The sequence below is a fragment of the Alligator mississippiensis genome, chromosome 4 (assembly GCF_030867095.1).
Source record: "Alligator mississippiensis isolate rAllMis1 chromosome 4, rAllMis1, whole genome shotgun sequence".
NCBI classification, from domain to species: domain Eukaryota; kingdom Metazoa; phylum Chordata; order Crocodylia; family Alligatoridae; genus Alligator; species Alligator mississippiensis.
Window position 1 is genome coordinate 151,153,946 of NC_081827.1, and position 12,980 is coordinate 151,166,925.

General features: G+C 47.3%; 1 protein-coding gene across 2 annotated transcripts in view; it reads right to left on the bottom strand.

The window, feature by feature from the left end:
• Positions 1-467: 467 nt before the first annotated feature.
• The window catches only part of LOC102562873 (antigen WC1.1), a 47,452-nt gene continuing 34,939 nt past the window's right edge, over positions 468-12,980 (bottom strand). The window contains exons 11-15 of one of the 2 annotated variants that reach the window (XM_019485828.2): positions 12,501-12,641; positions 11,200-11,292; positions 10,689-10,760; positions 4,134-4,274; positions 468-854 (exon numbers count right to left, since the gene is read on the bottom strand). In XM_019485828.2, coding sequence (XP_019341373.2) covers positions 730-854; positions 4,134-4,274; positions 10,689-10,760; positions 11,200-11,292; positions 12,501-12,641 — 572 coding nt within the window. In that variant the 3' untranslated portion in view covers positions 468-729. The remainder of the gene's footprint in view (positions 855-4,133; positions 4,275-10,688; positions 10,761-11,199; positions 11,293-12,500; positions 12,642-12,980) is intronic. The other variant, XM_059726795.1, reaches the window with a different exon arrangement.

Genomic DNA, 12,980 nt, shown 5'->3' on the forward strand with positions numbered 1-12,980 from the left:
GCCAGTGTTTATTTTGTGCTCCTGCACAAGTTCTCAAATAAAGCCTGGAAGGTATCCAGCCTAAGCTTTTAACTCTTAGGTTGCCTGGCTAAGCCTTAAGGCTCTTGACCACTCATTTCACCTCAGTATTTTAATTAGTTGCCTTCCCACACCAATATAAATTCATCTCTGAGCTCTAGTAAAAATGTTGATGGTTAACATATGTGATGATGCACCATACCATCTGTACCCCGCACCCCTTTTCAAAACCCTAAACCCACCCATGTATACATTATTATTATCCTGACTAAAAGTATTCTGAATCTGAGAAGGGGAGCTAGATCATGATTAACTTGCTGTGATTCAATCACCATCTCTCTCCCATACCTTCCTAAGGAAGCTTCCCAATACATATGAGGAGAGAAGCATAGTTTCTTGAAGAGTATGTAAAAAATCTTTTAATAAGGAAATATATAAATTCACAAGGCAGGAATTTTAGAAATAAAAAGCAGGATAGTCCAAATACTATGAATGTGGGAAATTACTGTGAAAATTAGAGAACATTTATTAATAAAACTCTGATAAAAAAGCCTGCTCTGAGGCAGGGATTGTACCTGATACCACCGTGGCCCAATGAATTGTGTTGGATACCACCATGGTTCAGGGAGCATTTTCAGAGAGACAAAAAGAGAGAACCTAATTCTATAAATTGCAGTCTTTGGTGGCTATTTGCTTTGAGCTCAACTGTTCCTATAGTGATGTTGCAGTGATGTTGTCTTCAACATTGTCATATCCTACATCTCCAGGAGGCAGGGATGAATCATTTTTCTCAGCACCAGAGGCTCCTTCACTTTTTAGCGAGAGCAGACTCCAACCTGAAAATATTAAAGGAGGTATATGACAGTGAAAGCACCCACTGAGCACCCACATGCATTCATGTGATACATAAAGCCCCTTTATTATGAGGTCCTGTAACCAGGAGGCCAAAGTGATTTGAAAATTGTTTCCATAGGTCCAAAGCAAACGAGGCAGGAAATAAAACCAATTATGTTTTAAATACATTTTCCCCTTCATGTGCTCATTAACATCTCCTGGCAACCTTAGTTTATTTTCTTTTGCTCAGTACCTCCATTTCTGGATGGAAGAAATCAGACTGCTCTGCTGCAGTTAATGGTTCTTTCTGTGTTCACTGTCTACCGCTCAGGTCTCACTGGGTGCATCTACACAATGACCTACAGTGATGTAGCGATGCATTACATTGCCATCCAGCACAGTATGGTGATGTAGTGGTCACATGGGTCTACACATGATCACCAGCTACATCGCTATTGCAGGACACTCCCTGGCTATAGTGCGCCACTATGGTGATGTAGCTGCCAGCCAGTGAATCTAACCATGCGCTACCCCCAAGCAAGTATTAAAACATAGCGCAATACTAATGTCACCATACAGCAACATGTAAACACACTCACTGATCCTCTTTTGGCAGGTCTGGCAATTCACTCACCCCATCTCTTGTCTGAGCCCAGGGTCCTTTAATGCTTCTTTGTGCTTCTGTAATCCTAGACTTAGCCTTCAGAAGAGGTAAACCAATTTTGCTTGGATGCAGCTGAGCATGTAGCTTTGTTTTACCTGATGGCCCCAACAAAATTTTACTAACACTTTGGAGCCATTCCCCTAGACTGTGTGTTTGCCAGGGTAGTCTTTCATGAAGAGGCGCTCCTCACTGTTTCCTTCATTAAACTTCACACAGGAAGGATAGCATCTCACAGATAAACTAAGCTACACCCTACCCCCCTCCCTGAAATACATCTCACTGGTATTGTCCACAAAGAAAGCTTCTGTGATGAGATCTAAATCAAGGTAAAGTGTGGGGATTATAGTGAGGTCTTTACCACTTCCTGGTTGTCAGGAGCTCATCTAACTGTTCTCAGTGTGCCTAGCCCAGGAGTGGGCAAAATATGACCCATGAGCTGGATCCAGCCCACTAGGCATTTCCTTCCGGCCTGAGGAGCCTCTCTGTAAGCCGAAAGAAGGATCATGGGCCCAAACTCTTGCTGCCCCTCTGAAAGCCAGCCCCTACATGCAGGAAGTGTGGCTCCAGTTGCTAAGAAACCAACCCCAGCCCAACCTGCTCTGACTCTACCCCAGCCTCAAGATAGTGGGCACTAGAGAGAAGAAGCCTCTGCCTGACAGAGGCTTTTTCCTGGTGATGCTGTGGCTGTTTCCCAGCCCTTCATCCCTTCAAGAGTGAGAATTCAGGTAAGGGCCATACTGGGTCAGGGCCAGGAACTCGAGAGAAAGGGGGAAGGAGTGCAGGGATCTACATGCTATGGGGCTGGGCTGGGCTGGCCCTGAATGCTTCAGAAACGCATGAGCTGCATGCTATGGGGCTGACCCCTCACCTTGCTTCCACGTGTGGTCAGAGACACAGGCAGGAACAGCAGGCTGGTCCCATTTGCTGCCTCCATGTGTGGCAGGGGACTTGAGCAGGAATGCTATGGGGCTGGGTAGACTGGTCCTGCTCGTAGCCATCATATGTGGCCAGAGATTTGGATAGGAGCACATGAGATGTCCAGAGATGTCCAGACAGGAGCACATCCCTGTCCAGAGATTCAGCCAGGAACTTGGTAGGTGTGTTACAGGGCCAGGTGGGGCTTGTCCCTCCCTCTGCCACCACGTGTAGCTGTGGACTCAGGCAGGAGCACTATGGGACCCAGTGAGGCTGGGCCCACATGCTAATGCCATGTGCAACCAGAGAATCAGGCGAGAGCACAGAAATGCACACTATGGGGACAGGTGGGCCCCCACCACATGTGGCTCTGGGGACTTGCACACTCTGGGGACTCTGAGGACTCAGCCTGCCAATACCCCTTACCCTGCAACACACACACACACATACCCTCCTATACACCCCATCCCCCACCATACCCCCACACAAACCTACACCATCCCACAGCCTTCACCCACATTTCCATACCCCCACACCTCCCACCATACTCCCACACACACCCACACCCTCCTACATCACTGTCACACACACTTCTACCCCCACCATAATCCCACACACCCAAACCCTCCCATCACAACCACCCACCACAGACTCACATCCCTGCACACCCACACATACACGAGCCCTCCACACACCCAACCTTCCCCACACACCCTACCCACCATACCCACACCCCACACACCTTCCACACACACTCACACACACACATACTCCCCAATGACACTGTTCCCCAACTGCACCCCCCTACATACACCCTCTTGTAAGATTGTATTGTGAGCTATTACGCAATCACCTCTTTATACATTATACAAATACACATAAATCAGGACAGAAATATTTTTTTAAATAAAATTAAAATATGTTGTAGTAGATGTTTGGTATTTTTAGTATAAGATAATTCTGGTTCCAAGATGGCACCCTCCCCACCTTCCAAAAGGAGTACTTCTGGGGCAAGGAGAGGAACTTCAAGTGGCAAAGGTTTGGGTTAGGTGTAGGATTTCCAGTTCCAAGATAGTGAGTACATGGTGGGCCACCTATCAAGGGATAGGGCTACCCTTGCAGCCCTTGATGGATTGCCAAAACTTATTTAGCAGTCCTCCAACCAAAATAATTGCCCATCCATGGTATAGCCCCTACAAGACTTTATACCAGGTGATACCTGGTGAAACGTGGCAGGACAGGGAAGAGCTCACAATCCACAGTACACGTTAAGGGCAAGCCACATTGGAAAGAAAAAGATATTTTGTCCCAATTCAATTTCTGTAGACATGGAAAGTGAGAGCTTATATACTGGTAAAAGGTAATAAGAGATTTATTCTGATGCTACATTAATAGAGAGTATTAAATCTATAAGATACTGTGCTCCTACACTAGCAGGGGGTGTTTCAAAGTGTCAAGAATAGGTATTGTATTAATTGGGGGGTTGTTTTGTTTTGTTTTCTGAGCCCCTGGCTTCCATCTGGTTGACATTTTGCAGCTTCTTTCAGCAGCCAGGAGGTCATGACAAGTGTTGGTTTTAAATTCCAGTTGAAATTCTTATCTTGCTAAAAGCTCCAGCTCCTTGTGTCTCCTACCAAAATGCTAAATATGATGAGATTAATTATAAAATAGTGCATATTGGTAACACTGCATTTCTTCTAACCTGTCCGTGAGCCTCTCTTCTTGCAACTATTCTTTGCTAGTCCACTGACTTTCTGGTCACTCTGTGCAGAAACAGAATCATTTTCAGGGTCAGAAACTTCTCTTGCATCATCATAACTATCTCCAGGAAAAGCAGAGGCTTCTGAAATAGAGAGAGGAATTAATGGGAATGAGAAGCAATTGTTCATGGATGGAACACCATAGGAGAGACATAGTTGTAAGGTACTTCAAAATCCTCAGTAGTAAGAAACCAAAATTTTCCACTTCTACTAACCTGAATCAGAGGAATGTCTTACACAACACATGCATGTGATGCAGTTCAGAGGGTTGATATACCTGTCCACTATCCATCACCTGTGGATACGCTGGGTAGCAGTATGGCTCTGCTATCAACTCCAAGCAAAAGATACTGAATCACCAAAAAGCCAAGGCTGAGGTCCAAAGGAGAACCCATGATATGAAGAACAGAGGGTGGGAAGACAAGGTGAAGGAGATTCAACATCTCACTGACATTCACAATATGCACAATTTGTTTTCTTTGTTTACAATGTCACTAAAGCCATCTATGGTCTGAACACTCAGGGACCAGCCTCCTTGAGACCTAAGGATAGAGGAGATCATCAATGCCTGTTGGAAAGAGCACTTAGAAGACCTTCTCAATCGAGACTCTGTGGTTGATGAGAGTGTTCTCAATTCCATCCTGTAACACTCAGTAAGGGAAGATCTCAAAATCCCTCCAACCCTTGACAAGGTGAGGAAAGCCATCAAGCAGATGAAGAATGACAAGGCATTTAGATCATATGGAATCCCTGATTAAATCTTCAGCTGGGAGGAGAAGAGCTTACATCACAGCTCTGTGCCCTCACATTAAGGATAAGTAATAAAGAGGACATCCCAAATGACCTCAGGGATGCCATGATTGTGACAATTTTCAGGAAAGGAGACAGGTCTGACTGTGGAAATTACAGAGGGATCACCTTGCTGTCCACAGTAAGGATCATTGCAAAAGCCTTCCTGAACTGTCTCCTCTCACTTGTTTAACAGCTCCTCCTGGAATCTCAATGTGGGTTTAGGGCAGGGATGGATAAAATACAGCCCATAGACTGGATACACCCAATGGATTTCATCCAGGTCATGATGGGTCCCTCAGCCTCACCCAGCTCAGGCAAGGGGGCAGGCCGGTCTATGGTGCCTGCAGCCAGTCTCACTGCCCCCAGGTGTACAATGAGGCTGGGGCAGCGTGGAAGCAGGACTCACTTTCTGAAAGCCTCAGAGGCAGCCTCTGCCACCACCACCAGACACAGATTCACTGCCTGGGCACCCTGGCCCATTCACTCCTCACCCACCATCCAGGACAGTGGACAGAGTGGGCTGGCAGGATCTCTATGGAGACCACCCCAGGACCTATGCAGGCAGGACATGTGGGTGGGTGGATGGGGCCATAGGCAGGCAGGGAGCTGTGTCTGGGAGCAGGATGAGTGGGTGGGACCATGGCTGGGGCTGGGATCATGGGGTAGTGGCAGTCCGGAGGCAGGGCACAGGGAAAAGCTGCAATCCTCTGCCCGTGTGTCCCTGCAATGGGCACTATTTCTGTGGGCAGAAGCATGTGGGGAGCAGATCCTGGCTCTGACCCAGGCCATGGCTCCTCACTGTCACATCCCTGCAATCCTGATTCCAGCCCTAGCCTGTCCATCCCTGTCATGAATACCACTTCTTGCCTGCCTGTGGCCCCATCCCATCCCATCCACCCGGCTGTGCATCCTGCACATGCGGGTCCCAGCTGGTTTCCTTGGAAATCCTGGGATTGCTGGATAGTGATAATGTGGGGCCAGGGCCTGGGGCAGAGCCACAATCTGCTCCCCATACATCACTGCCCACAGAACCAGCATCCATCACAGGGGCATGCGGGGAGCAGATCTCAGCTCCGTTCTGGGCTCCAACTCCAATCTGTCAGCACCCAGTGATCCCAATCCCAGCCCTGACCCTCACCTTGCCCCCAAATCCTACTCTTGGATGCCACTCCCCATTCACCCTCAGCCCCATCCCAGCCCCTGCCCCCTCCCCTCCAGGTGGCCCTCTGGTCCAAATAATTCCCCACCCCTGGTTAAGGGGATCAAGAGGCAAAAATGACATGATCTTCACAGTTTGCCAGCTGCAGAAAATATGCCAGGAACAACATAAATCTCTATGCAGCCTTGTTTGCCCACTCAACTTCGATACCATTTTTTGCCTTCTGCTTGATAGTATGTGAGTGGTGGTTCTTAGCAACAGATCTATCACATATTCCTTTGAAGTTAAGACAGGAGTGAAGCAAAGCTGCAACACTGCTCCAACGTTCTTCTTGATATTCCTTACTGCAATGCTACATCTGACCACCACAATCATTCGGACTGCGAGGGATTGCCAATTGACTGACTGATGGATATCTATCCACTATAACTACAGTAAGGAGCTGGAAGTGGAAACCCAGCTGTTGTTGTGAGGATGATGTAGGAGACTTGGAAAGAGGTGGCTATGAGAAGATTCTCTTTTGGAGTAATATTTTCCCAATTCATTTTCTTGCCACACTAGGTTCATTTTATTATCACCCATGTCCTAGTCCTAAGCTTTTCATTGTGTTTTTAAACATCTCACTTTATTACTTTTTCCTACAGTCCATCAATTCAAGCCAAAAGTTGACCCTTTGGATGTGAAATAACTACATCCTCCACCCCATCACATTATATGTAAGACAGATAATTATTGAGTCAGTGAAACTAGCACAAGCCAAGAATGCCTGAGAGTTGGCATAACTGAAGGCTGGAAAGCTGTACCTAAAAAGATTAGTGTTCATGGTGGCATGGCTCAGGAAGCACAGACTAGAGCCAGATGCAGCACAGACAAGTAGTTGGTTATTAGGAATATTATTTTTCAAATGCTGATAAGCTTTTCAGTAACATAAAATATTGCAGTTTGTAGAGCATGTAGCTCCTCAGGCTGCCTGACTCTCCAGGGTGGCAAGATCCCCTTTATAGGAAACCAGTACCCTGACTCCCTAAGCAGATTTTTCTGACTCCTCTGGCAGTTAGCATTCAGGTACACTGATTCTCTGGGTACCTGTGTCAATGCAGCTATTTTATTTTATTACCAAAAAAATGTTTTTTTAATTTTTTTTTTCAAATGAGCTGGTGCTTCACTTAGTACCAGAAGGGTACCAGGTATTTCTGTTATTTACTTTAAACAAGAAAAGAAAATAGCTGGATGTAACATAGCAGTCTGGCACTTTAAGGATAGGGACAGACATTAAACATAAACCAGTTTAAGTAATTAGAAACCAGTTTATACCTGTAATAGAACAGAAGTTCAGTGAACACAAACTGATTTCAAAGTGGCCTAAACCAGTTTAAGATAGACCTGGATGGATGTAGTATCAGACTTAACTGACTCAAGTTAAACTGGTCTATCAAACTTCTGTCCCACATCCCCTCCTGACTCAAGTTACCTTGCTGTCCTCCAGTATCCCATGATCTTTTGCATGCCCATGATGTCTGCTCCCTAGAGCTGGGCTGGCCTTGTCCCCTGGGCTGTCACATTGCTGAGGCAAGAAAGCCTCAGCTTCCCAGCCCTTGGTCCTGGCAGTGCCTGCCAGTGGCAGTGCAGAAGGGGAGCAGAGGCCCCCAACTGTCAGCCCCTCATCAAGGTGTGTTTGACCAGGTATGGGGAGGGCCCAGGGCCAGTGCTGGGTTGTGGGACAGGGTTCTCTGCTCCACACCCCCTGACACTGCCCAGCTCAGCTGACAGCTTGCATGGCTCACAGCCCTGCTCCTGCCTGCCTATGTCAGCAGAGTGCATCAAGGTAGGGGAAGAGAGGAAGAACACAGGCTCCCTCTAGCTGTGCTTGCTTAAGTCGGGGGGGTGGGGGGGGGCATTGGGTGGGTTCTTTGCTCCTCCTTGCCCCCAACCACTGCGTGGCTCAGCTGACATGGGAAGGTAGGAGCCTGGGCTGAGAGCCATGTTAGGAGTGTCATCCCAGCTGCTCAGCCCTGAGGATAGCAAGGGTGGGGAACAGAAGCCCCCACTCCAGGGGTCCAGCTCAGTGCCCCCCTCCCCCCCTGGACCAAACCAAGAATTGCTTGGTGCAGCTGGTTCTCCGTGACCCTCCTGTTCTGCCAGGCTCAGTTGACATGGGCAGGCAGGAGCAGGGCTTAGAGCAGTGTCAGCTTTCTGCCGAGCTGAGCAGTACCAGAGGATGAGGAGGAGAAAAGCCCCCACCCATGGGCCTGACCTCAGCCCCCTAGATCTAAGCAAGCACATCTAGGAAGGCTACTGTTCCCCTTAGTTCCCCAGTGTTGTGCAGCTTGACTTCCAGCCCACACAGCTATCAGCCCTGCTTCTGCCTGCCTCTGTCAGCAGAGTTAGGCAGGGCAGGGGGAAGGATGTGGAAGTGCAGCCTCCCCCCAGCTGTGTTTGCTCAGATCAAGAGGGGTTGGAGCCAGACCAGCTCTGCTCCTTCCTGATCCCTACTGCTGGTTGACTTGGCTAACAAGGGCAGGCAGGAGCTGGGGCTGAGAGCCATGCCACGACTGTCAGCTGAGCCACTCAGCACTGGGGGTGGGAAGCAGAAGCCACCATCTCACAGGCCCAGCACCAGCCCCCACAAACTCAAGCAAGCACAGATATGGGCAGGGGGGCTGGAGGGGAAGTTCTCCTCCCCCTTATCCCCCAGCATTGCCCAGCTCAGCTGATAGCCCATGCAGCTCTCAGGTCTGTTCCTGCTTGCCTGTGCCAGCCAAGCAGGTCACAGGCAGGGGCAGGGAAGAGCAAAGCCCCCATCCCACAGGCTCAACTCCGGCCTCCAAGACTAGAGAAAGGAAAACCAGGGGGAGCCTGCACCTCCCCACCCTTCCTGCCACCCTGCCCAGCTTGGCTGACACAGGCAGGCAGAAGTAGGGCTCAGAAGTGTTCAGGCTGTCAGCCAAGCCAGGCAGCATCAGAGGGGTGGGGGAGCAGAGGCCTCCCACCATCGCACCATAGCCCAGCCCTGCCACCCATCCCAAGCAGACACAGATGGGGTGGGTATCCCTTTGCCACTGACAGGTGACACTTCTTGCAATGCCCTGTCTTTGGCCCATCTTATCAAATCCATCACCTTGTCATGTGCATGATGGTTCACAGCCTGCTGGCCTTCAAACCAAATCAGGAGCTCCATGAACTGAGTGGCACTGTCAGTCACAAACATCACTTGATCCTGAATGTCACCTTGCAATAAGAGATTGCAAAGTGCGAGCATACACTGTGTGCTGGGTGTAATTTCCACACACAAACTCTCGCAAACTGCTGGTGGTGCTGCATGTGCTTGGCATGGTAACAGACTGGAATTCCAGCATGTGAGCACAGGCTCTGGTGGCAGTGGCATAGTGCCATATGAGTTCCCACTTTGACTGGTGACAGACTTCCTGTTCCTTATAACCTGGACCATTCTTGAATGCTTTCTTGCAAGAAGACAGTGGGTTATCCACCTCAGGGAACTGCATGCATCAGTTGTCACTTACTAGGGACAGAAAGTGTGCATTTCAGTTGACATGAATAGCATTGTGCAGTATTCCTTGGAGCACATTGGAGAAAGCCTTGCATATGTACATGGCATTGTCAGACAGAAATGCTGAGATTGTGTTAAAGTCTACACCATAGCAGACAATTACTTTCATGATGGCTTGGGACATAGTAGAAAAATTGACAGACATGAGGTGGATTGGTTCAGTTTGAAAGACAGGCAGGTTCTGGTCAGTCCAGCTCCCTCATACAAATAAAATGTGCAGCACATAGTTGTCCTGAAGGTCAGTGACAATCAATGCTGGTTTTCCTGGACACATTCAGAGTGAGATTGCAGGCGGTAAAGAAGAATCTGCCTCCATCTGCATGCAAGGGACATGCAGGATACTGTTTTGCACAGTCCCCTGCTGAAATATATTTAACCATTTTGGAAGACTTCTTTACATTAAAAGCTGGTGCCAAAATCCCCCCAGCTTCCCTGGCTGACCCCTGAGCCTATGTCAGGGGCTCAGCCTCCAAATTGCTCCCTTCCTCCTTCCCCTGCCCCCCTTATGCTTCAGGATGCCCAGACTTCCTGTCATTTTCTGTTTTGCAGTTCCCTTTTTTTCTTTTCCCCTGCCACCTCACAGATTTTGCAGCTTTTTCTGGTCTCCATACTTTTCATAGAGAATGGGCTTTTTCACAGAGACCAACCAAATTCGTGGCTTCCACAAAAAATGCAAAATCACAAATCCAGTATTCTTACATATGATATTTTCCCCTGCTTACCCAAAGCAGGTGTCATAACTTTACACAAAGTATCATGACTTGATCACCAGGAATTTTTGGTAGAAACTTGTGAAAGTCTTGTGAAACCTGATCTGAACCAAGTCTATTGTCTAATGTAGTACTAGAGTATGACACTGAGTAAGGGAAGATGACAATGTGCTGCAGAAAATACTGTGAAAATTAAATCCTCCACCTGAGTTCGGGTCTATATGCCTGCATATATATCTATCTCTCTCCCCACACCTTAATCCATTACCTTGTGCTGATCCAGGCTCATTTCCTTCCTCACTGTCTCCAGTGTAATAGTACAGCTTCATCAGTGAATCCTCTGAATAAGAGAGTGGAGAGACAAAGATATGCTATGTCACTAATTTGAACTGCACTGAATGAACTGAACTAGCAGCTGACACATATGATTAGCCTACATAACAAGGCAGTGTCTGTGGAAAGCAGGGGACACAATTCCCCTGGCCCAGTGTCCCAAATCCATTCTACAATGATCATTTAATGTAGCCTTCAAAAAGTTAGTTTCTTGACCACTACCTAACAATTCTCCACTACACACTGCACATGGACCAAGAAGCTATTCAAAAAAATGGTGTGAGAAAAGCCTGGTGGGAAATAAGAAGTTCAGTAACTAGCTGGTCTCACTATACACCAGTCTCCAAAGCACTCTATGGCTTGCAGAAGGCTGCAGAGATTTGGGTCTAGATCAGGAAAGAAAGTGTTAGATACTTGTTCACAGTAGTTAAGGGATATATATATACCTGAGTAACCAAACATTTCTTGTTTCTCCCTCAGATTATAATCAATCTCCTCATACACAGCCTCAGAGAAGGGGTCTAAGGGTCCTTTGGAGCCTGAAAGAAAAAAAAATAAAGGGTTCAAATGTGGATCTCCAGGGGTCAGAAAAACCTAAACAAACCCCACACTGTAAGGTAGTAGTGCAGGAAATGCCTGAATGTTCAGTATGTGGCACCATAGACGGGATTGCAGTGCCACACATTGCATGGCTGCACTCATCTGGACACGGCCTACTAGATCATATAGCCCAACCCTATGACTGCATCCAGATATGCAGGCACATGCAATTGGTGGTGCCACAAATTTCCTTACAGTGCCACAAACCTCATGCCTGGAATGTTAAAATGTGCCCTGTGCTGCAAACTTGTAGCGTGGGGGCAAAATTTGCTACCTGTGCTGCTACTATTTTTGCCACTGCAAGCACATGCCTTTTCACATCTGGATGCGGCCTATGAGGCCAGAGCAGACTGATCCCTACAAAACAGTCTTACTGCTTTGTCTAATCTAGAGGAGAATGCCTTACATAGAAGTGGCCACAGTCCATTTATGATCTCCACTTTAGAGCCTCTACTACAAGCTATTTCACTGCCACCAATTCTCTCCAAAGTCTTAACCTAAAATTTTATTTTGACTTCTATCTCATGAGTGGTGGCCATCTCCATTTCACCTACTGCCAAAGTAATAAATATACTTATGCACCCATGTGCACACACACACAAATTTGCATGTGCATGCACATGCCTGTGCAAACACACATGCCCCAAAGGAATATCCAAATCATGTTGGAAGTTTGGCTATTTTATCCAAAATTCTTTTTCCAATTCTTTTTCCTTATACATTTCTTCCCAATTTACCCAAGGGGATTCTTTCAATTTTCTTAACGAAATCCCAGCATGGACTTTCCTGCCAATAAAAACAAAATGGTAATGTATGCCAACATGTTCAATCTCTTTAACAACCTTTGAGAATTTCTCTGTCTTGAAACCACCACTTCCAACTTCTCCCAATTCAGTATCATTGGAAATATCACTACAGTGCTGTTTATTGCTACTGCCAGATATTCAGTTATTCAGATATGAGTTCACATGGACCCCGAATCTCCCTCATAACTCTCCAAAAGTCTTTTCCCCTCATATCTGGCTCCCCTTGTGTTCCCGCCCTAGCTCCCATTGCAGCTCTGCCAGTGCCCTTTCCCTCACTTATACATCTATCCTTACTTGTATCTCCTTGCAGAGACATTTTGCATAGGCTAATAAGGACATACCTCTGCTCAGGGCCCTGCTACTTTGTAACTGTCCTCCCAGAATGATCAAGACCAGGCACAAGAGGGCCCCCAGGACAATGCAGATGACAATGGGAACCATGTTTCCCCTGCCCGCTGTTGGAGGTTGGTGGTTGGAAGGACCTGAATGGAAATTGAATATGCAACAGACAGAGGCTATTCTGCAAGTGTCTAGTGTGCTATAGGAGAGCACTCCAGTCACTTTCAGCATTTCACATTACAGTAAGGTTACACACTGAAGCTCAAGGAATTTCTCAAAAGGGCAGCTCACAAGCTGCTGTGTGAATCAGGCCTGATCCCATCAGCTTTAAATCTCTGGAGAGGAATGGCTCCTACTCAGCACTCCCTGTGGTTCCCATCCCTGGGTGTGATTCACCAACAGACTTCGTGATCTATGTAAAGAATTTACCTTCTCAAGCTTAAGGTTACAGATCATTCCTCTGCAAACCTGGCACTAAACCA